At 39.8% G+C, this 25,526-nt stretch overlaps 2 protein-coding genes across 2 annotated transcripts in view; both read right to left on the bottom strand.

Annotated features, from left to right (window-relative positions):
• Positions 1 to 20,885, bottom strand: part of LOC102696300 (protein NLRC3-like) — a 128,319-nt gene extending 107,434 nt beyond the window's left edge. The window contains exon 1 of the mRNA XM_069180127.1: positions 19,181 to 20,885. Within this exon, the coding sequence (XP_069036228.1) occupies positions 19,181 to 20,787 (1,607 nt within the window). The 5' untranslated portion in view covers positions 20,788 to 20,885. The remainder of the gene's footprint in view (positions 1 to 19,180) is intronic.
• LOC138223989 (growth arrest-specific protein 6-like) overlaps positions 1 to 25,526 on the bottom strand; it is a 310,946-nt gene that overhangs the window by 153,283 nt on the left and 132,137 nt on the right. The window lies entirely within an intron of this gene.

Consider the following 25,526-nt stretch of genomic DNA (forward strand, 5'->3'; position numbering starts at 1 on the left):
TCCAGAGATATTATAAAATGTTTGAGAGGGCACCATTCCAGGTAGAAACTGACTGTTTGGCTGGAGGTCTTATTAGGCTAGACTAAACTGTATCTTTAAACACAAAAACTGAAATGAAAAAGAATTCTGAGTCCTGAAAAATAATTTGATAGAGAAAACAGCCTTTTGTATTTGAAACTTGTAGGGAATTGGGTTTTCATAATGGTTTTATTGTTTGGCTACATGCAGTGTAAAACCAACCAAATGCTCAGGAACAGGCCTACAGCAACTTTTCAGAACAGGAATTAAACAAAGAAAATTCTGAAGCAATGTTATTGGAGAATCTACTGTATATCCCTGGAGATAAAAAATAAATTTAATTTACGATAAGATTGGGATAAGATAAAATGTAATACCCAGAAACCTAGAAATCATTAAAATGTAACTAAGAGGTGCTAGAAAATCAGGTTAAACAAAAACTTCAATTCTTGGGAAGGATAAACACAGCAAGAATGAAGGTACTTCCAGGATTTCTGTTTTGTTCCAGACCATCCTTATTCCCCTCAATGACGATTACAAAAACATTTGTCTATTTTTTGGTATGAAAATAAACTGGGGAAATATTCTGAAAAACAAATATTTAAAAAAATCCTTGTTAGGAGTCATTTTTCTTCTGGCACAAACACCAGAGCTGCCTTCAGAGGCAGAAAGATACTTGTTTAGAACTGTCAGAACTGCAACCATGAAATAAATCACTAGAAACTGGTTAAAGCTGGACAGACCTTGTGTTCAAATGAAGAAGGACTCTATGAATGAAATCTCATGAAGAGTAATACCCACAGAATTCAAAACCAAAAACAATATATATATATGTGGAGGATATGTGACGGAAGAGGAGGATCAAGAGGATTAACAAGGATGTCAGACAGGAGCAGGTGCTATAGCAGTGAAAGACCAGCTCCATCTCTGAACAGTAATCAGACACAGATGGATCCAAAACAGACACAAACTAACTGACAGCCAGGATAGTGCACAGGTTTCTCCACTAGCAGATCACCAGCTCTGACAATAATTCAATTCAAGCTTCATGGTCCCATTGGTCCCAACGTAACAGCACGATGACAGGCAAAGAAGTCAGTGAAACAGTGTTACAGTACGATAAGGGAGAAGATAGTTACAATACATTGTTTGAAAGAGATATTGCAGTAGAGATGAAAGATTTCCTGTTTCTATTAGTATTACACTTGGGTACACAGACGCACCTCCCAGATGGGAGAATTGTAAACTCACAATGCAGAGGGTGAGAGACGTAATCCACAGTACACAGTTTCTCTGCCACTTTCTGTTTGAAGAGGATATTTAAGGTGATTTGATTTGCCACAATTATTTGCTTCTTAATTTGACTATTTTTTTCAGGCTATTACAATCAACAGTACTGATGTTACCAAAACAGCAAGTGAGACAGTATGTTAATACACTTTTAATCAAAGACTTGAAGAAAAGTGATAGCATGGTTCTATCTACCTTGAAATTGCTAAACTTACTTAGAACAGAGTCTCTGTTGAGTCTTTTTTATAAATGGTGTTGCAGCATTTGTCCTAACTCAGTTTTTTTCTCTGGCCAGTCCTGTATACCTGTAGTCATTGACAATTTTGACAGTCTGACCATTAGTTACTGTAGATTGGAGCGGTGTTGCATTTTTCTTAAAATCAATGACCAGCTCCTTTGTTTTTAAAACATTACCTGTAAGAGAACTCTTCACACCATTTAGTATGGTCCTTTAGAATGGGTCAATGGTGGTTTTCCGGGTTCCTTAGTAAGCTGACCAGTGCTGTGTCCTTAATCTACATATAATGTCCTTAATGAAATGTACAAAAAGGACAGTAAGGGAGACAAAACAGAGCCCTGTCGTGATCCAGTGGAAGCACAGCGAATGTCTAATTAACCAGTTCCCCAGTTTGAACTGTTGAGTCCTATTTGTTAAGACGTTTAGGACCTACAGTAACTTATCAATATACTGTTTAGCGTGACGTTCTGAGAGTGTCTATGCAAGCTGCAATTGTTGTATTGTGTTAAAAACAGAGAGAAAGTCAACAGATAATATCCTTACATATGACCTTGCTTGATCAAGTTGCTGATAGACCGGATTTAACAATGTGAGTATTGCATTGTCTGCCCCCTCCTTTCTCTGTATGCAAACTGGAGGGGGTCAATGAGGTCTTGTGAGTTTTTTGCAATGTAATGCTTTAAGATTCTCTCCAGACTTTTCATCATAATAATGATAAATAATGATTTATTTCTTTCACAGAGAAAGGATGATTTGTAGATTGAAGGACATTTGAAAATATGCAGCTGAGATTCAGAAATGCAACTAAAATGGAAATCTATGAAAAGCAGGATGCAGATCATCAGCTGTTTTACTGAGGGAGATCTGTACAGGTTTCCCCAGAAAGGATGTGTATCCTACTGCACCCCCAAACGAGTTCTCTGGGGTGTGTGAGGGAGTGCAGACAGCCGAGATCTGTGCACAGCCTGTACAGAGCTTTTTCCTCAGCTGTGTCCAGAGACCATTCCTCTAAGGTATGAGACTCTATGACAGTGAGAGCAGGGACATGAGCAGGCTAGTCTAGAAAAAAGGCACTATAGACCTGAGAGGCAGTACAGATAAAATTTGACATGGATATCTGCAGGTGGTGTAGCTAGATGACACTAGCTCAGAGCAGTCTGTTGGTGAAGAAGGAAAAATGGCGCAGTTCTGTCTTCCATTTGAGGAGTATGGATATGGTTGTTTCAGAGAGGTGGCACAGTGGCTGAGTGGTGAACATTGCTGTATCGCAGTGCTGGGACCCTGGGTTCAATTCCGCACCTGAGGTGCTATTTGTGTGGAGTTTGCATGTTCTCTCGGTTCACACAGGTTTCCTCAGTCTGTGTTGTGATGATATGGCATCCTCTCCACGGCCCTGCATTGCGCCCATTGCTTGTCAGGTCTGGCTCCAGCTCTCCCATGAGAGTGAATTAGAAACAATGGAGTCCAGGACCAACAGGGCAGCTCCTCATCTCCACACACAGACAGCTCCACTCCTCAAGCAGACTGAAGAGGAAAGGACACAGTGGGGACAGGTCAACCCCACAGATGTCCAGTAGAAAGAGGACCAGGGTGAGTTTGAGGTCTCCTGCTGGATTCAGTAGGACACGAGTCTGGGTCATGAGTAGTTGATGACAACTGTTGAAAGTCTTATATGGTTTTTCACAGAGCCCTGAAATCCTGCTCTCCGACAGCCATGACCATGATGTCATCAGTGTAAGATCAGGGCAGCCCTTTCTGACCCAGCGCAGCTGATATAGAAGAGTCTCAATGGCAAAGGAGTGGAGTATCTCCAAAAGTGAGAGAGTACATCAGCGTATTTTCATAACCAATCTCCAGCAGTGATTACTAGATTTAAAAGGTGTTATAAGGTGAACTTTACTCATTTTCTTTGAACTGGTCTCTCAATCAAAGCCTGGGTGAAAAATTGACCATGGGACTGCTTTCACCTTGTCCAATTTAGGAAACTTTAAAACTTTAGTATAAACAGCAGCCCAGAGAGAGCAAGTCCATACAAACCTGAATGCTGCCTGAGACTTTGTCTGTCACAGGGGAAATCTTGTGATTCACAAACCAGCTGGGAGTTTCACTTAAATTCAGTTAACATTGATACAGTTGGACTTCATTGTCGACAGAGTTTATAATATACTGATGTATATTCTGATATTCTATGCAATAATCTACAGCAGGCAGTAAGAGCACTATATCCTGGGACAGTCTGAGTTCTCTCACTTGCAGCAGGATTCAAGTCAGGCTCTGTGTTCAGACTTGCACCAAGATCAGCGGGCTCTTCCTGTCGGTGATGAGAGCAAGCCTCACCCCTTAACCTTTTAGTATGGCCAGCTGACACAGGCATCAAGAGACAATTTCTGTCTGGAATGATATCCCCTCAAATGTTTTGCAATCTCTCTGGACATGTAGACACTAAAGCCCTACCTTAGAGCTTAAATTGAAGCTAACTTCTTGAGCATTATGTGTATGTAATCGTATTTCTTTTATGTCTTACTGTTTCCACTCACCAGAGAGAAACATCCAGGAAAAAAATAAAACAAGAAATAGATTTTTTAAGTTCTGGACCTTAAAAATCTGAAAATGCTTATAGACCTTTCCCTATAGTATGTGTCTTCTAGCTTGAATAAAAATAAAAATTTGAGACAAATGGAACAAATCTAAAAAATTCTACATATTTTATTGTGAAGACCTGGAATGGTATTACTAAGTGCGTGGGCCACTGAAACGCCGGCATCTGAGTTCTGTACTAAAAAGAGTTTTAAAGACAGTGGAAATTTTCCTGTTCTGTTAAAACTATTATAACATAAAATGGAAAATGTGTGTTTTTTAACTGTTCATTTAGCAGTATTCACAAGGAAATGTACACTTTCCCTCACAAATCTGATGATATTTAACCCTAACCCTAAACCAACTCTGGTGAACTTTCTGAATAGCAGTGTCATCAATTCAGATAACCATATGCCTTATAATAAAATGAATTTTCCCCATTTTTATGTTTTTCTATAACTTGCTACAGTATATGTTTTGATTAACGTATAATGTATATTATTTCAATATATTTATGTTTATATTAGTGTCGGGTCAAATGATTGTCTTTTCTGATGTTTTCATAACCTTTTGTCCTTCCCCATTTTCAGTGTTTACAGTTTGTGGTTTAACCTCAGGGGGAGGGGCTGGCCTGTTGTATATAATTGGGGGAGTGGTGGTGAGAAAGTAAAGTCAGTCTTGCTGAGAGGCTCAAAGGAAGCACTGGCTAAGTGAATTATTAAAGGGCTTTAAAGCTGTTTTCAAATTAATTACATGAAGCAAATTACAATTTCAAGATAGACTATCAACTCTCATAGTTGATATATTTCAATTCTGATGTTACTAGCTCTGATTTATTATTATTATTATTATTATTATTATTATTAGGGTCAATAATTCTGGTCTACATGACTGATGGAACAGGGGTGAACACTGTTGCCTTGCAGCGCTGGGGCCCTGGGTTTAATTCCTGGAGTGCTATCTGCATGAAGTCTGCATGTTCCCTTAGATTTCCACCAGGTGGTTCGGTTCCCTCCCACAGTCAAAAGACATACTAGTGGGTTAATTTTTGGGAAAATGTGCCCTTTTCTCAGAGCATTTGTGTCTGTGTGTCCTGTGATGGACTGGTATCTGAAAAGCGTTCTGACCAGTGTATCCTGTCTTGTACCCATTGCTTGCTGGGTTAGGCTCTGTTTCTCCTGAGACCCTGTATAATAGCAGTTCCCAATCCTGGTGTGGAACACACTCAGGCAACTACAGCTACAGCATTATCAAGGTCAAAGGTTGGGCCTGTACATTGTCAATGGAAAGACCAAAGGGGACTTTTTAGAAAGGTTTGGTTACAGCTCAGCTCTGGGCAGCAGTGTGGTGAACTATGGCCAGTGGACCCCTCTGCTATAAGCACCTTCACTGTCTGACCAAAAACTCCTCTCTCTGACCACAGTCACATCATACTGTACTTCAAGAGAGCACACCTACACAGACACACTGACGAAACCTACAAGCCAATATGACCTTAACTTGTGATACAGCTGGGCTACAAATGTTCAGCAATAGGCTGAGAATGATTAGCATGTTCAGCAATAGATACAGTAGACTTGAAATTTAATTTTAAAAGAGTACAAAACACATTAAAAAATAGTAACAAAATAATGTTTTTTTCAGGCTGCAGAAATATAAGAAAAGCACTATGAGAACCAAAAACAACCACAGAATGCAGATCTATGCCTCAGATGCTTTGGGATAGTGAAACACTACAAACACATCCTAAATAACTGAAGAAATGCACACTGACAATTATCAAATCAAGAAGTCAATTATTCAAAACTAGTTTGAAAAAATGGAATACTTTAAATGCAGAGAAAGCTAAATAATTGGGTATCCAAAATGGATCAGTTTGGAAAACCCATTTTGAAAATCTCTAACATCACATCCCAAATACAGAATTATTAGGCCAAAACAACATAGAAGAAAAACTAATAGTTTGAAATGGCTATTAAGAACAAGTTAAACCCTTCAGACACTCTGAACACAGAACATGCTAGACAAACTCCATGCCCTTAGATCATGACAGGTCAGTGGCCAAGATGGAGACGCCAAAGAGATATTGAGGTACAACAGCTCGGAATTTCAGGAGGTCCTGCTCAACTCTTCAACCTTGTACTGAGAGTTGGGTGTTTCCGTGAGGCTTGACCCTTAATACTACCAGGGCACCTGTGTGAACATTAACATGGGGAAGATATTCTGCAGTATCATGGCAGTCCAAATAATGACCTCTTTTAATAAGCGTCCTCAGTAACAGTCTAACAGTGTAACAGACTACTGCACACATGATAACATTTACACCCTGCACACACTTATAAACAAACATGTCCACCAAAAAACTAAATTAAAATATTTATCTGTTTCATAATTAAAAATAGATTCATTTTGGCGTGAAGTTTTACAAACGTCTTCACTGTGGAGTAAGAGCTAAAGTTTATGATGTAATTATGGCAAAGAACAGAACATGTGCACAGAGAGAAAATCAAAACAAAAGAACAGAATTCTTCACTCAGGCTTGTGGAGTGAGACTGGGCTATAGCCTGAACCCAACACTGCTCAGTTAGTTATGCTGGAACAGTCTGCAGCCCCTGGCCTCACACTGCACAACACAGATATCAAATTCCTGCTCTATGCTTATGCCCTGGTCCTGCTGTTGCCCACAGAACACTGGAGTAGTACTGTCAAACCTGGACACCAACAATCTGAACAAGACAAGAGTCATGGTTTTAAAGAAGAAAGACAGATCTCAGGAAAACAGGCTCCACTTTACATTGAACGCTGCACTGGAACACAACCAGCTAAAATACCTTGACCTGACGATCAGTTCATGTAGGACTTTTCACCTGACAGTGAGGGCGCAGAAGGAAAAGGCACACAGGGCTTCCCAGATAGTATTGGCTTAATCACCTCTATCACCTAACACACTGAAATAGGATTGTCAAGACTGCTTTTTAATTCAGTAGCAATTGAGGGAACAAGCATCCAGCTAGTATATATCAACAGTGAATTTTGGTGTGGATATGTTAGAGTAATAGTGTTTAAATGTCTCATTAATATAACTGGGATCTGTGGTGACAGAACTGTTCTCAGCCCAAAGTCCAGAAATTAGTTGAGGTGCCCATCACTGCTGCAAGTGGTGTGCCAGACATTTTCCAGAAGACACTATGTTGAGAGAATGTGGAGGGAATTTCATCAAGAGATTCACATTTGATTCACACGTGCTACTAGTTGTTTTAGTTTGTAGTGGTCCTTTGTATTACAGGTATTATGGTACCACAGTTTGTATTGTGGGTAATTGTGGTGCCCATCATGGCTTTCAGTTTAGTGGATTTTATTCTGCACCCGACTTTGGAGCAGTCTGAGAAATGTCGCAAGGCAGATAACGGGTTTTAGTCTCTCAGTTTACTGGGGACATATCAGATGTTAAACTGAGGAAGGCATTCAACCCCCATACCCCAGAAAGATGGTTATAAAGGTGATAAACACAACTTTGTGTGTTAACACAAACTCTAACAGCGCCGCTTGTGAGAGCAAGGTGACTTTCTGCTCAATTACATTAATCTACAGTACAGTCAGATAGATTTTGAATTCTTTAAGCAACATTAGCTGTCAAATTCACCTACTGTACTTTGCGCAGTACACAACTTCTGAAAAGGTACCCTTTTCTCTCATGCAAACTCATCAAAGGTTACATTTTTCTAATTCTGAAACTTGGACGGTATGCCTCAGTGATTCATTCATAGTATAATGAAAATAATCTCCCCCTTGTCACTGACTCACTTAAAGATGTAACACGTCTGTCTTCACTGTTATGGTGCGGTTTCAACATATTGATAAACTGTTCTCCAGTTACTGGAAATTGCAAAAATGACCCTTCTTCCCTTCTTTGTTTAAGGATTTCTTCATGGAATTCTTTAGGTTAATCATAAAACCATCATGTATAATAATTCATCCAGTTACACACACGCTGGAGCTAATTTAGCCAGAAACAACCTTCCAGAGTAAGTCTTTGGCCTGTGCAGTACTGTACAGTACAATATATGGTTTAAACTTTTAAATTTAAAGTTAAATTGTTTGCTGATTACTGGCTGCTGAAATTTGGATTAAGACAAAATATAGATTTTCCCAATTTGGATGTAAACCTGAAGGAGACACTGTCGTGGAAGCTGGGTCAGTCTCCTGTGGAGGACAATGTTTAGACCCTATGCAAGGTGGAAATTCTGGACACACAGGGTTCAGGGAAGACAAATAGGGTTTATTGGTGCTCACAGTGAAGTAGGGAAGTTCGTGTAGATGTGCGGAGAAAATCCGAAGGCAAACATATCCAGAGAAGTTCAAGGAAGCAGTCCATAAGTCCATTGCCAGGAGATCGATTAAGAGACGCAGATGAACAGGAACACAGACGAGACAAGAATCCAGGAAATACAGGGCTCCCTTCCAAGGGCTCAGTGGGTCAGGGAGCGTAAACAGGCCTGTGCCCTCAGGCTTCCTCCCGAAGTCTGGTGGTAGGCCGGCCATCGGGTTACTGTGTACCAAAGCTGAGCCCCAAAAGCAGGAAGGCGTAAACTTAAATAGGAAAACTAAAACAGGGTACACTAGGAAATAATGCAGGTAATAATTAAAAAGACTAACATGAGGAGGATGGAGCGCCCTCTGGAGGAAAGGATGGTGACCGTAACAGACACATCATGTTCACAATAAGCTATAATAGTGGACTATTTTTATGTACTCGACTAAGTAAGAAACAAACCAAAAGCAATTCTCTGATCGGGCTTTGAACTGCCTGGGTGCGGCGCGCTAAATTCCAGTCCATTGCCCATTACAAGGATGATAAAAGTTTTAAAAAACATGGATGTTAAAATGTTTCCAAAAGAGCCACTTGTGGTATTTTAGCTGCTTAGTTACATGATTCCATATTAATATTACTATCAAGTGGTATTAAATCAGTACACCTTTCTTTTACAATAACAGCAAGTAGTGTTCTTACTACCGTATGTATTCTTATAAATGGATAAAACATGATTCAATAACTTTTTATGAAGTACAGTATACTGTATAAACTTTATAATGTCAGAATAAGCACATTAAAACCATGTTAAAGACTTTGATGCATAAAATATTTATGAAGAGGGTGGAATACTGTTGTGTACATTTTCATATTTAGTTATCACTGCCATCTACTGTGTGTACATTAGAATACTCTATGTATTACATTACAGTACTGTTTTTATTTTCTGCTACCAAAATTTACCTTTGGATTTTCTCTTTGTGAATGTAAACCTGAAAAAGGCACATCACGTTCACAAGCTACAGTATTATAACAGTTTAAAATCAGTAAAAGTCTGAGCAGCGTACAGCTTAAAATCTATAATTAGAAAAGGATTGTCCCTCATCATTGACTGGGATTCAAAACTGGGCATTTTCTGGTGACAGCCCAATTGCTCCACGAGGCATGTTAAGTGTTCACTGATCTAACTGGCTGTTTTCATTCTAAAACCCTGCGGTCTCCTGCAGTCTACCACAGTCTCGCACAGCTGCTGGACTGAGAACTACTGCAGTATCCCTCAAGCATTCTGAGTGGCTGGATCTGTACATTCCTTGCAAATAATTTGCTGTATACAATAATAATAAGCCCTGGTTCAACAGGGAAATAAAAACCCTGTGGGAAAAAAATGAACAGGGGTTTCAAAGAGGTAGATGATGCCTACTTCTAATCCAGCAAACACAAATTCCCACATGTAGTAAAGAGGGCCAAAGCTGAATATAAGAACAAACTAGAAAATAAACTATTCAACAAAGAAAACATAGGCATCTGGCCAGGCCTTCAATTAATCACAGACTACAAGGTGAAAAAAACTGCTTCAGCTGATGATCCCTTTCTCCCCGACAAGCTGAATGAATTGTACTGCAGGATGGATACACTAAACAGTCCGCAGCAGACTATACCTACACAGCCAGTGCATCCTCTCCAGCCATCCTTTAACATTCAGGAGCATGAGTCCCCATACACAACAACTACACTGAAATCTTGTGCAGTTCAGCCTTCTCCTATCTTTACAGTGTGGTACAATGGAGGGAGTGTCTGGTGGGGGGCGGATTAAGGAAGACGCGTTGCCATGAAAACCCAACCTGACGTGAATAAGTGAATGAGCGGCAGGTGTAGAAGTGGTTTAAAGGGGGAAAAAGATGGAGCAGGACCTCGGCTTTCCTGTGGCTGAAGTGGTGAGAGAACAAATACAGAGGCTCTGCTGTGAGAGAGCTGGGCTGAAGCATGACAGTAGCGGATGTGAGACGTTACTAGTCGGGGCGATGTTAGAAGGGCATAATGCCATTTACAGTATGAGTGAGCAAAGACTTGATTTGCCACTATAGAAACCCCATGAGGGGGTAGAGAAGAACCACAATTCCAGAGGGGATTGTGAGAGGAATAGCATATGAGGAAAAAAGTGAAAACGTCAGTCTGTGAGGAGACTGACAGAAGAAATGGAGCTTTATGAGATCATTGAAAGATTTAAAGGGTCAGCATCCTGCTAGGGTGTGAGAGCAGGGCTGTTGTGTCCGCTGTATGAGTGAGTTGTGAGTTAGTGTGTGTGGACCAGAGTGGGATGTGTGGTAGAGGGACCCTCCCCCTGGCAATACATTGGTATTGGGGAAGTGAGTGGGGTCTATCTAGCTGCACAGATAATGCAGTGGTTCCTTGGCACAGTGAGGTGCGCTGGCACCTGCGTAGATGTAACACAATGGTGGCTGGGCACGATGTGAGGTACGCTGGCAGCTGTGAGTTCACAACTTAAGGGCATGAGAGTGAGGCGCCAGAGAAGTTGTGAGTGTGTGTTAGAGAGGGACAGTGTGTTGGGTCTCGGCAGGGTGTGTAGTGTCGAAGAGACTCGGTGATGTAGGTAGTTTGAGTTTGTGTAACCCAACCTGGTGGCATCAGGAGAGGATGTCAGGGCTGTAGCCAGACCTGGGAGTCCAACGTACTGATTGAGTGAGAAACCCTGTCCTAATGGAGTTGGAGCAGTAGGCTCCATGTTGAGGTTCCTAGCAGTAAGGACAACAGGATGAATTTGGCAAACTTGACACTCCAAAGGTAAAGGGCCCAGAAGTAACGGAATGTGGAGTCATGTATCCTGTTACCCCGATGAGGGGGTCAGTGTGATCACCACTCTCAGAGGAGAGTGCGTGTAATATAAAGAAAAGGAACCTAAAAGAGTATAAAGGGGTGTGACAGGGGAGAATGAGAGCCTGTCCACGCCCAATGCGGTGTCAACTAGCCCCATGGCACTACAACAGATATTTTCAGTTTCTCCCTTAAGCAGGCTACAATACCACATTGCTTTAAGATGTTTACTATAATACCAGTACCTAAGAAATCCACTATGAACTCCCTCAATGCCTACAGATCAGTAGCCTTGATTTCTGTTAGCATGAAGGTTTTTGAGCAACTTATAGCCAATTTTCTATATAAAATACACCTATTGTGCCTATAGAGCACACAGGTCAGTGGAGGATGCAGTCTCCCTGGGGCTTCATGATATATTTCAACACCTAGAAGCAGCCAGCACGTATACCCAGATCCTCTTTATTGACTATTGTTCTACTTTAAGCACAATCACTCCTCTCAAGCTCTTTGATAAGTTTACAGAGAAGGCCATTGGCTAATGAATTTCCTTTCTGATAGAAAGCAGCTGGTGAAGCTGAAGGATACCCTCTCTAAGCCTCTCACTCTGAGCACAGGAGCTCCTCGGTGTTGTGTCTCATCACCTATGCTTTACTCTCTGAACACAAAAGACTATATATCATACTTTATGCCACTTGCTTGCCAAGATAAGCTCTGGCTCCCCTACAACCCTGTACTGAAAAAAGCAGTTGAATAGGTGGATGCATAATTTTACAAATGTTCCAGTTCAAGTACTATATAGTAGACACTCTTCAAATGTTGTTTATTTAACAAAAATATTTTAAGTATTATCGGTCTGTATATATAATGTGATAGTGTTTCCAGTGCTATTCAACTTCCTGGTACTCTTCCACATGTATTTGCATAAAATAGTAAAAAAAAGGTCTTTGAATGGAGGGAGGTGCTCATTGTAACTTTTTTTTAAATACGTCAATCAAAAGACAAGTTGAAACTTTAGATGTTTTTTCAATTGCCTATTTAAAAAGGATACAATGAAAAACTTATTACTTCTTCAGTTTAAAAAAAATACTGACACAGCTAAAGAGTATTCTGACATGACAGTTAAAGCTATTTTTTAATGCAATTGTTACTGTTTGCTTTTTAAGGGTGAAATGACAACTCTTGTGGTTATACTATGATGCAAAATATCCTGCAATGGCCAGATAGACAGAAACTTACAAACATTGTTATCATTTCTGATAAGAAAGAGCTGGTGAAGCTGAAGGTACCCTCTCTAAGGCTCTCACTCTGGGCACAGGAGCTCCTCAGACTTGTGCATCATCACCTCTTCTTTACTCTCTGTACACAAATGACTATTTCACATACAGATTCAGTTCTGGATGGCACTATTCTCAAAGGGCTCATCACAAACTGTGATGGGTCGGTATACAGGAATGAAATAGCTGAATTAGTTGAATAGTGCAGCCTAAACATCCTGGAGCTAAATGTCAGTAAAACAGAAGTATTTGTAATGAACTTTAAGGAGGCAAGGTAGCACTCTCACCACTGTACATCAATGGTCAGACTTGTAGCAGCAAGGCTTATTAATAATACAGGAATTAAGTTTTCTGCTCCCTTGCCAGTCCCTCTCTCCCTCATCTCAGTGGTGCTGGACACAGAGAGGTCATTCCATTTGGTTCAGATTTAAGGTGTTTTTCTATCTGATAGAGTTTCCTGATAAGGAACAACTCCCAAGGCTGAGATTCTCCAGCCACCCTAATAAATGGTAATCTCTGGTGCCTTATTGTCTGGGAGACTCCAAGGGAGAGTCTCATCCCAAGATTTACTACCCTAAAGTCAGAGTGCATTGCTACTCATCCTCCACCTCAATCAGCCAATCAGGAACTGGTTGGGTAGGACAACCCCACGTGGGTCTCGAATGCCTGCGGAACATTCAACCAATTGCTGTAGTTCCTCCAGATAAAACAGGCAGCACAGGGCCCAGAAGAGGCCCCCTCTAGGACATACTCAGACTCAGCTCGGACAATCACGTGACGGCCAGTGTATCCGAGTGCCAGGACTTTACTTTGTTCTAAGATTCGAGCCCGGAGGTCACCTGCGCTTAAACAAAGGATCCGCCTGGGGCTAGCCCAGCAGCAAGCCTCGTGAACCGGCGATAACACACCGTGAATGCTCATATGATCAACAAGTGAACTAAGGCCGGAACTATTAACAACTGAATCTTAGTATTCAGGACTAGCGCTACATCGGGAATGAACCGGTCTTCTTCCCACCTAAAGACTGTGACTTGCTTGGACCCACAGTCACTTTTCATGTGACTCAACAAGCTGAATAAATTCTACTGCAGGTTTGAGGTACAAAACAACCTGCAGCAGACTGCTCTACACAGCCAGTGCAGCCCCTCCAGCCACCCTTTATCATTCAGGAGCACGGTTCCACATACAGTACACAACAGCTACAACCAAAATCTACAGCTACATCTGAAATCTTGTGCCACTCATCTTTCTCCTATCTTTACAGCTATGTTCAATTTATCCCTTAAGCAGGCTACAATACCACACTGCTTTTAGATAGCCACTTTAATGACAGTACCTAAGAAATCCACTGTGAACTGCCTACAGATCAATAGCCTTGATTTCTGTTATTTTGAAAGGTTTTGAGCGACTTATAGTCACTTGCCTGTCTAGAATGCACCTGGACACAAGCCAGTTTGCCTATACAGCAAACAGTTCTGTGGAGGATAAAGTTTCCCTGGGGCTCCATGGGGCTTTCAACATCTATAAGCACCCAGCACATACTGTATACCCAGATCCTCTTTATTAACTATAGTTCTGCTTTTAATATGATCACCCCTCTCAATCTTTTTGATAAGGTTGCAGAGGTGGGTATTGATCAGACTCTGTATTATTGGCTACTGGATTTCCTTTCTGATACAGTAGGAAGCAGCTGGTGAAGCTGAATGAAGGATATCTTTTCTAAGCCTCTCATACTGAGCACAGGAGATCCTTGGTGTTGTGCATATCGCCTCTCCTTTACTCTCTGTACACAAATTACTATTTCACATTCTGGTTCAGTCAAAATGTTCAAGTTCTCAGATGACACTATTCTTGTAGGGCTCATCACAAGCAATGATGAGTCAGTATGCAGGAATAAAACAGCTGAAATATATCATTCATCATGGTCAAGAAAGCTCACCAGAGGCTGTTCTTTTGAAGTGTTGCAGGAAGCAATTACCCTTTTCTATAGATCATCGAGAGCATTTTGTCCTTCTCCATAACTGGTTTGGCAATATTTCTGCCCAGGACAAGAAAACCACTAGAGACAGTAGTTTGTATCACTTCCAAATTTGTAGGACACCTCAAACTGTGGTACCTGCAGCAAGGTGGTATGCCAAATGACCCTGGAACTGTGTTGTGTGTGCTGAAAAATCGGGACAGGTTTTCATATTTTTTATTTTTATACATGTCGAATACGCAGCCTATGTACTATGATACAGTGCGCGCTAATACTTCAGTGGACACAAGAGATACTCTGTAATTCTATACCACTCTATAGGAATGCGTGCCACGGACGCAAGTGACCAATTGTATTTAAAAAAAGCTACTGTATCTCCAGCAAATAGGGAGGTAGGAGAATGTGCGTGATTTTGGAACAATGCCAACGTTGTAAACACAGGAATGCATAGAAATGCGTGCTACGAACGGTGGTCATCTTGTGAACGAAGAAAAGCGTGAAAAATAACAGAAAAATATTTAAGAACTGTTATAAGGTAATTTGAGAAAAATACACCGAGTGTCTGTGTTTCTCTCCCATGCGCATAAAATAAAAACTTAAAATAAACACTGAAATAAAAACGGAAACATGGAAAAATGCAAGCTTGCGGATTGCTAAAGCAAGTAAGCCCCACACTATTATGTGTGGAGAAAAAGCTGCTGAACAGCTTGACCTGCTGCCCCCCCTGAAAGACACAGTCATTCATAGAATTATTGAAATGAAGGATTATATCAAAAGTACCCAGACAGAGCGCATTAAGATGAGCAGATGTTTTTCACTGCAATTAGATGAGTCTGTAGTCGATTTGGCCAATTTGCTCGTTTATGTTAGATACGAGTTTGAGGGTACGTCCCGTGAGGACTTTCTGCTCCGTAAGCCGCTACCAACAGGAACTACAGGAGAATTGTTGTGAATTGTATCAAGGCTCGAAAAATTAATTCAGATCTGCTTTGCTTGACTAAACAGGCTCACCCCTCTCAATGAAATGGTGCTTTTTTATTTTTATTTGTTGTTGGGTTTTTTTCTGTAAAACACTTTGAGAAGCCACATTTTTTATATCAAACAAAGTTTATTATTATAATATTTATTATATGTATGTGTGAGTGTGTGTGCACATGCTCTCATGTTGGTCATTGAGAATTTCTGGGGTTCCTATGAGATGGTGACTTGTAGGTGGTACTTGGATGCTTTGGTTGGATTAGTGGTGGTACTTGGTCCAAAAAGTTTGAGAACCACTGTTCTAGGATATAATGCCAGCGATTTTTTGTTAAATTTGGGTTTCCAATAACGCAGTTTTTATGTCCACTATAACAGACAATCTCCTTTGATTTTAACCGAGCGTTTAATAATTTCCTAAAATGAAAATGATTTACTTTATTTCACTCACGGGATCAATAACAGTATCTATCATCTATCTAAATTATGGGACAGAATTTAAGGGTATCCCTACACCAGAGATTACGGTAGGGCTTCAGAATGGTGATTGGCTGACACCATCTGACACCCCTCTGATTGGAGAAAAAAGACGTGCTGGTCTGCTATACATACTGTACCAGGAAGAGGATTTCTTTCTATTCTTTCTGAAACGTGTATTTTAAAAGTTTAATTAAGAAGTAAAAACCTTACAGCATACACAGATTTCTAAACTGATCAGGAGGAAGAAAAATCACGTGTTTCGTGCATAAAAAGTGGTTATTAACTTTCGAAACCTGTTTTATTTATTTTAATTTTATTTAGATTAAGAGTTCCCATCACCCCTATTCCCATTTAAATCACAAACCCGTGTTTAATTAAATGTCTTTTAACGTAAATCGTTATCTTTGTCTTATGCATAATAATGTTCAGCACTCTGTCCAGCAAATTAATAATAAACTTTATTTTATATAGCGTTTTAAACGAATAAGTAATTAGATTGCTCATAAACCTAATCACTTATTCTAGATTAACACAGCGTAATTGCTCTCTGAAAATGCTTTTTCTTTTTATTTAGGCTTCTAAACTGCGAAAACATGTGTCTGTCTTTCCGTAGGGGGAAGGGAATCTGATCTGCAAGGCCCTTTGGCTACAAAAGTAAAAAGAAGGCGCTCGCTCTCTCTCTCTTTTGATTATTACATCCAATAATCAAAAATGACACAATAAACATAATAACCATAATAACGACCAACCAACAAAAACAACCATATAAACATAATACCAACCAAAAACACAGATAACAACCACAATACAAAATCAAATATATCAAACCATTAAACTCAAATTTATCCAATTATCATACCCCGCCCCTTATGCAAAACCAAACCCTCCTCCCATCCCAGTTTATCCTCTTTATCATAAACAAAATCCACCTTTTTCAACATAAAGCATTACACAAAATCAATACCTCAACACTCCATACTCAACAACGATAATTCACAAACAGCCAGAACGTTTAACTCCACATTCCCAAATAGACCTTATTTCAATAACCCCGCCCCTTATGCAAAACCAACATCCCTTCCTGTTCTCTCTCTCCGCTGGCGTTTGTAATCGTTTTTATTTTTTAAAATTTTTTAGCAAAGTCATGTATTTTAAAAATCTTAAGATTTCTATATTTATGTCTTTATTTAGTGGTTTCATTGGTGACAAAGGCTAAACTTTCTTGGAAAAATGTCATTTATAAACCATGTTTGCTATTAAGTCATTTAGGGCTAGAATATGTTCATTGTCTTCCAATGAAAGAAGGGTTCCTTTTGCCGTAGTCGGGTTGACATTAGAAGCTTGCCACGCACTGACTGTTACACCAACGCATTAGCATGTTAAAGCGATTTTATTGAGGAGCCTAGCTTTCTTAACTAGTAAGTACTGTACTTACTGGGTTTTTGAGGGGGGGAGGTGTCTTTCGCTGGAAATCTTGCCCCCTTCTACTTTGAAAATACCTGTGAAATCGGTTTAATTCGTCACAGCCAGCATTCCCGCAGAGAGGGGGGGTTGTACTTGCAGTTTATTGGTATACAGTAGCCAGAGCCGACTGCTACGCCGCCCACGTGTTATGCTCTTCGTTAATGTCTAAGCCGAAATACATCATTATATCTCATTTTGTATTTCTTAAAAAAAAAACGTTTGCCCAGCCTAACAGTGTTGTTGTTATTGTTTTTATCCTGTAAAGCACTTTGAGGAGCCACCTTTAAAAGCGCCATATACAATAAAGTTCATTATTGTTACTATTGTTAATTTGCTGGACAGAGAGGTGAACATTATTATGCAGAAGACAGCGATTTACGCTGCATTGTGCATTGTGATGCTGTAATACAGTTTTAAATAATTAAAAGTCTAAACAGTATCAGCTTTATTTATGGGTTTGAAATAAAGGCGATTTAAACGTAATTTAAATCAATATAAATGTTTAAATTGTAATGCATAGGTGACTATTCATTGTTATTAAAATGACTTAAATTCGATCATGTTGTGATATTTAGAAATATAAATTTGTTTGGTGCGAGTGAAGTTTTATTTAATCTCGGAGCCACATGAATATAATTATATCGTTATTAATTTCTTTAGATAGGCGATTCCATATTATATTTCCTTTTAATCAAATTCTAAAAGTATGCTTGTTGACTCCGGTATCACGTTAGTTAAAGACTTCGATGCTTAAAATGTTTAGGGAAAAATGGAATACTGGTGTGTATTTTTTCTTTAAAGTACCGAGACCAGCCATATACTGTATGTTTATTTTCCAAAATTAATATCATTTATGGCCTTCACACGCATTACAGTATGCTCCTATTCTTTTTATGCTCAGGTACTAAGATTTCCCTTCAGTGGTAAAATTCCATATAAATATTAAATACTTAAACGGACACAGTAAAGACATTAAATATACATATACATACTGTATACAGTACAGTTTGCATACAGTAATATGTTTATGTTCCTAAATCAATCTCTTTTATGAGCATGTGAAAGGCATGGTGAATCGGAGACTCTCAAAAATTACTGTACTTTGCATGATTGGAAACAAATGCGTGATTGCGAAATGCTGTGGTGTTACTTTTACAAAGACGGTCAATGAAAAAAATAATGTGGACCAGGGCAATACTTTGAGTTTACAGCTTTTCCAAGGTCATTCATTATTAATACTATTAGTATCTTCATTAAAGACTTTGATGGCGACAGCTCAAACACGAGAGGTTGAGCTTTATTAGCTCCACCTTGCAGAAATTCCAGATACTATTATTTTGTTTGTGGTACTATAGGAGAATTTACGGTAACTCGCTGTAGACTACGTAAAGCGCACCGCAAAATAATGCGGTATCGCCCGCTTGTTTTGAATGGCTGCATCTGTATATCAGCCAAAGAAAAGGGAAGATGCAGTTGGGCCGATACCTGTAGCTGCAAGCTCTTCACTTGGAAATCTGCAATAAGCTTTAGGTTTAGACAAAGTTATGGACTGTAGAATAAATAATAACTCATTTAAAATAGTAAAAATAATCATGAGTTTTAACAATTAAAAATGAAGAGTGAACAAGAGCATGAGGAGAACACATTTACATCACTGAGCACCTAGCCAGAAGTCCCCTCACAGGGACAGTTTTTCTCAACATCTTACCTTGCATGTGAAGTAAATCTGGGGTACTTACCTAAGGGTTTTTGTTATCTTTGCCACAGGTAGCAATCTCCGTACACATTCCTCTGATGTAGCATATTCACTCATGTTGAAGACATCGATCTCTTTCTCAGACAGCAGTGAGAAATAGGCGAGTGCTGAACACTGGGAAGGTGAGAGACTTTGTCCTGAACGTTTTACTTTATCCAGAGTCACATTGAACTCATCCATTAAAGACTTGTCCTTCAGTTCACTCAGGCAGTGGAAAAGGTTGAAGCATCTTTCAGGAGAGGAAGTTTCTCTAATGAGCTCCTTGATGTATCCTGCTGTTTCCTGGATGTCACTGGAGTGATCTTTTGTGCCTGACAGGAATCCCTTCAGAAGCTCCTGGTTGTTTTCCATTCCCATCCCCAAAAGGAATCGGACAAATAGATCAAGGTGACCAGTTCTGCTTTGGATGGCTCTTTCTAGAGCACCTTTATTCAGACTGAACAATGGAATAATAGATGGATAAAGGAATCGTTTCAACCAGGAAAAAAAACAAATTGTTTTCTGTAGTGGGTTAATATCAAAGTTTTGATAGGAACCAAAAACATGCAGAGCTGCAAAATACTCCTGGACAGTCAGGTGTAAAAAGCAGTACACCTTTTCCCGAAACAAGGCTGAATTTTGTTTAAATATTTCCTTGCACACCCCTGAGTAAAGGGGAGAGTTGAGATCGATGTCATATTCTCTCAGATCTTTTTCATAGAATACAATAATGTTTTTCTTCAGACATTCAAAAGCCAGTTTTCCCAGCTTCAGAATTGCTTCTTGATTTGACTTGAGGACATTTTCTTTCTCTTTCTTCTGTTCCTTTGCTGTCAGTAAGACAATGAGAAAGACTGTATAGAAATCTGTCAAAGTCTTTGGATTGTCAAAACTCTTCTCTTCCAATGTGTGCTCCAGAACTGTAACTACAATCCAGCAGAAAACAGGGACATAGCACAAAATGTAAAGACTCCTAAGTGTCTTTATATGTGAAATAATTCTGTCTGCTAGAGCTCTGTTCTTACACTTCTTTCTGATGTACTCTTCCTTCTGCTGATCTTCAAACCCCTGGACCTCTGTCACCCTGTTGATGAGCTCAGGAGGGACCAGACCTGCTGCAGCTGGTCTGGAAGTGATCCAGATGGAGGAGTCAATGGGAAAGTTTCCCTTGATGAGGTTTGTTAACAACAGGTCCACTGAAGTTTGCTTTTTCACATCAGACCAGATCTGGTTTGTTTGAAAGTTCAAAGGATGTCTGCTTTCATCCAGACCATCAAAGATAAACAGGACTTTACAGTAATCTAAAACATTAGAGGATTTTATCTCTGGACAGAAACACTGAACCAGTTCCTGTAAACTCATTTCTGATGTGATCAAGTTTAATTCACGGAATGGAAGAAAAAATATAAAGTCAAAGTCCTGGTTGTCTTTTCCAGTAGCCCAGTCGAGAATTAATTTCTGCACAGAGAATGTTTTCCCGATGCCAGCGAGTCCCTTCATCAGTACAGTCCTGATTGGTCTGGTCTGTCCTGGCAGTGGCTTGAAAATATCGCAGCACTTGATGGAATGGGTCTCTGATTTTGTACTTTTGGAGACGGTTTCTACCTGCATGACCTCATGTCCATGATTCACCTTACCACAGCTGCCCTCAGTTATCCACACGTGTGTAAAGACATCATTGAGGAGGGTCTGCTCTCCTGGCTTAGCAATTCCCTCAGACACAACTTCAAACTTCCTCTCTAGAGCTTCCTTGTGTTTGTCTTTCAGTGTCTCAAGCCACCCTAAAACAGACAGAACACATGATAGACAGAAAAGACAGAACACAGTCTGAGGCTGCAGGAGAAATCCTGTTATCACTGTTATGTGATGTGATGACATATTTCATACAGGGACATCAGCTATTGACGTTTACATTTGCAAGTGCAATACCCAATCAGAACAGATGGACACGGTCCATAAAATACAGTCCATCAGAGTCAGAGCTGGAGCTCCAGGTAGCAATCCTTTATTTTTAGTGGCCCTCTGATAGTCATGTTCTGCTCTCTCACAGACTCACCCTCGCAGGGGGAGAGCTTCCTTGCAGGGAATATTTTCATTCCCTAGAATGGAGTCTGGTTCTGCTCTATCCTGGATCTCAGAAAGCTTCAGTTGAAATTAGTTCAAGATGTTGACAGACCATTGTGACAAAAGGCAAATGTGTCATAATTCTTGCATATATTTAAAATATTTATCCACTGTAGTGACATGATTGTTGAATTTACTGGAACAATTAGAAAATAGAACAGTATCAGCACTATTGGCACATGGTTTAAAAGTACACAATAATGTATTAATACAACAGTTAAATGTGCACAGCAAACAAAAATGAGTATTTATACTGTGCCTATAGAACTCTTTCAAAATTGTCACCTTTTGTTGCCTTAAAGTATGAATCTAACATCATACCCCTCAACATCCAAGTGAAAAATATTCTACAACTTTTTTAGCAAATAGTAGATCTAGAAACTGAAATTGGTAAGATAAGAGCCCACACCCTTGTAGCAACGATTCTAAATTAGCTCACCTTCAGAATCACATGAATTTGGTTGATAAAAATAAAGTAACAACACAGTAACACATAGGAGAAATATAAATCAACTCCAATGAAAATTAAGAAACAAGGGCTATCTGAGTGAACACAGTAATAGGGGGAAGGGGTACATTGTCGAATGTGTTAAATCAGTGACATTTTTTTCCCTAACCCAAAACATACAATTACTGTATATATAGATTGCACAATGTTTTGGCCGTGGAGACTTCTTCAGGTGTGAGGGTCTGGACTTCACTCACACCTGAAGAAGTCTCTACGGCCAAAAAATTGTTTTCTTTTTTCTGTTTTCAGCATGGAATAAACCTATTACTCATTCCTTTTCAGCCCACTGAGGAAGAATTTTAGCATTTGCCTTTTTTATTAAGTATATAAAATAGTGACTATTTTTATTAGCTCATATGCTTTTTGCTTAGCAACAGTATAAAAGGATAATTCAACCATATTATTTGACCTTCTAACATTAATATTACAAACTGCAGAATGTCTAGCTCATTTCACACCTTTTATTTATATACTTCCTTTTGTCTATATGCAAGGTAGAACTGCTTCTTAAGAAGAACGTGGTCAATTACAAAGAAATGTTTGTAGAGAGAAAAACAACTCCTAATATGGAAACTTAGAATGAGCTTTCCTGTGTGAATTTGCTGTTTGCTAAAACTAAAAAAATAAATAAATAAAGAGCATTTATCATCTCGGTGGAGAGGTTACTCACAGATCTGTATGAGAGACCTGTGCAGACACAGGAGTAGGTAGGTGTTGAGGCAGGCGAACAATCTGGAACGTCAAATTTTCTTAATTTTTCTCATTCTTGTCATAAATATACAATACAAGCTCTGTATTGTAATGCATACGGCCGACATTGCAGGTTGTTCGAGCCGGCTTACCAGCGCGGTGACATCACCACCCTTCCCTGTGTAGCCTTGCCGGCTTATTAAAAACACAGGAATTAAGTTTGTTGCTTCCTTCCCAGTCCCTCTGTCTCTCATCTCAGTGGTGGTGGATACAGAGGGGGCATTCCATTTGGTTCACATTTAAGGTGTTTTTCTAGTTTATAGAGTGTCCTGATAAGGAACAACTCCCAAAGCTGATATTCTCCAGCAACCCTAATAAATGGTCATCTCCGGCCCCTTACTGTCTGGGAGATTCCAAGGGAGAGTCTCATCCCAAGTTGTTTACAACTCTAAGGTCAGAGTGCATTGTTACTCATCCTCAGCCAATCAGGAACTGGTAGGGTAGGTTAACCCCACGTGGGTCTTGAATGTCCACGGAACTTTCAGCCAATGAACGACCGTAGTTCCTCCAGGTAAAAGAGGCAGCACAGGGCTCCTCTGTGCACCTCCTGGACATTCTCAGACTCAGCTTGGACAACCACGTAATGGTCAGTGTGTCCGAGTGCCAGGACTTTCCTTTGTTCTAAGAGTCGAGAACAGAGGTCGCCAGCGTATAACCAAAGGATCCGCCTGAGGTTAGTCCAGCAGCAAGCCTCATGAACCCACCGTGAACGCTCACCTGATCAACAAGTGAACTACGGTCGGAACTGTGGACAGCTGAATATCAATATTCAAGACTAGTGCTACATCAGGAACGAACCGGTCTTCTTCCTGTCTAAAGAGTGTGACATGCTTGGACCCGCAGTCACTTTTCTCATGTGCACAATGTCTCACTAGTTTCAGCCAACATTAAGCCTACTACCAGAGCATCGCAGCAGGAATCTCTCTCATTTCTCTCATGCCGAACCAGCACTGCCTGGCACCGGGCCAGAGAGCACCGATTGGACACAGCAACAGCCTGCCACTGTTTCTTTGTGTCCACGGGAGATCTGAATACCCACAGATTGGATGAGTATTCAACCTTCTGCATTACAGCTCAAGAATTCAATTGTTACTTCAACCCCAGTTGATATCAATTTAATTCCTATGAGTGATCTACTAGTGTAGAAGTTGTAATCCAAGTTCATTTACAAAATGGTCTAAATGCATGGTATACTGAGTGTATGTCCCTTTTGGTTTGTAACTCTTCGTGATTGAATTTATACCTTTTGTATTCTGCTAATCCTCACTATAAGATTTGTTATGTTTATGCACATTTTATGTACTAATAAATGTATTGTCGTTTATTAATATCCGTGTGTGTGCGTTGCACAAGGTCGATCTTCTAATAGCCATCAAAGAATCATTTTGTGACTTACTGCTACAATTAATAATTGTCCCAGTAAATGCACAAAACCCCTACATTTATTGGTGCCTCGTGAGAGGATGCCTACACCTGTGACTAGCAGGTACTGCAGCTGTCAGGCTGACGGGAGATTTCCCTTTAGCTCAACTGGCTGGGTCACTGTGTCTGTTGAGTGAATCCGGAGGCCCGGGTTTGAGTCCCCAGTGGTGGGGGGCCAACCTGAGGTGGCAGCGGCAAGGGCACATACCCACGTGAACTCGAGAGCGCTACAGTATTTAACGTGTCATAAATATACTGTGCTGCATAAGCCTCACTGAAGCATATGAAACCTATCAAGCAAATGACCCATCCCAAAAGTGCACCAGTAATTAACTGAATTTTATTTTTAAGCCTATTTTAACTTATTTTAATATCAAGTAATAGGTTTATTCCATGCTGAAAAAAAGAAGAAAGAAAACACAAGGTTTCGGCCATGGAGCCTTCTTCGGGTGTGAGTATTTTAATATCTGTGCATTTCCTCATTATTGCAGGGAAAGGAAAGGCATTTCTGACTATACAGACAAAATTCCCCTTTAAAAGATTGTCTGTTTAATCCACACTCTGTTATGTGAAGCCTGTCAAACTGAGGGTTTACTGTACCTGCAAACAGGACCAGCCCTGGGCACAGGCCAACTAGGTGACTACCTAGGGCCCTGAGATCACCAGGGGACCCCCTCAATGTGCAAGACGAGATATTGTTTTAATACGCACATTAAATGTGAGTGAAAAATTCCCTTCAGTGGCTATTTCTATTGCTGCTGTGCTAGTCTAGGCTGTTTGTTAGTTAAATTGTAATATAATAAGTTGTGAATGTAAGTGTAGTGGTTTGTTTGACTGTTGATGTAGTAAATGTCTCACCTTCACCGTATGATGACAACTTCTGTGTGGTTTCAGCTGCTTCTGCACTGGATGCAGTTTGTTTAATTTTGGAAGGTAGTAAATGTTGTGATGATCAATTTTATTAATATTCCATTACATTTAACATGTAATGAAACATTACTAGTGACCTTTTACTTGTATTGCAAACTATGTTGTAATGGTTTAAATTAAAATCATGTAGTTGCAACTGGTAAAAGCAATTTATCCTCCAAAAGATTGTGCCTAATGGGCACTGAGAAAATGAAGGGCAAAAAAGAAGTGCAGGACAAGTGATCTCAAAACAAATCAAGTAACTGTAATAATGTATATGTATTTCATTTAGTTTAAATCTGTTTGATCCATGTAACTGGAGAACAGTAGATAAGCCACATTTTCTAGCTGGGAACACAGACTACTTGAGGTGTTTTACTAGACGTTAACTGATTCACATTTAATGTTATATAAAATGTGTGCATCTTGTTCTTGTTTGTAAGTTGTTTATTATGTGTTCTCTTCTAAGATGGTTAATACAAGTTTTCTAGCTTAATAATTAGTTTATTTAATTGTTCAAAGTAGTAAAATCAATTTGTGGTGGGAGTTCATAATATTGGTGTATGCACAAATCGTGATTTGTAGTTCCCCATTCCAAGGTATTTTGATTACTAAAATTATTTGGCTCTGATTATAG

This window comes from Lepisosteus oculatus, chromosome 18, assembly GCF_040954835.1.
Source record: "Lepisosteus oculatus isolate fLepOcu1 chromosome 18, fLepOcu1.hap2, whole genome shotgun sequence".
Lineage (NCBI taxonomy): Eukaryota > Metazoa > Chordata > Actinopteri > Semionotiformes > Lepisosteidae > Lepisosteus > Lepisosteus oculatus.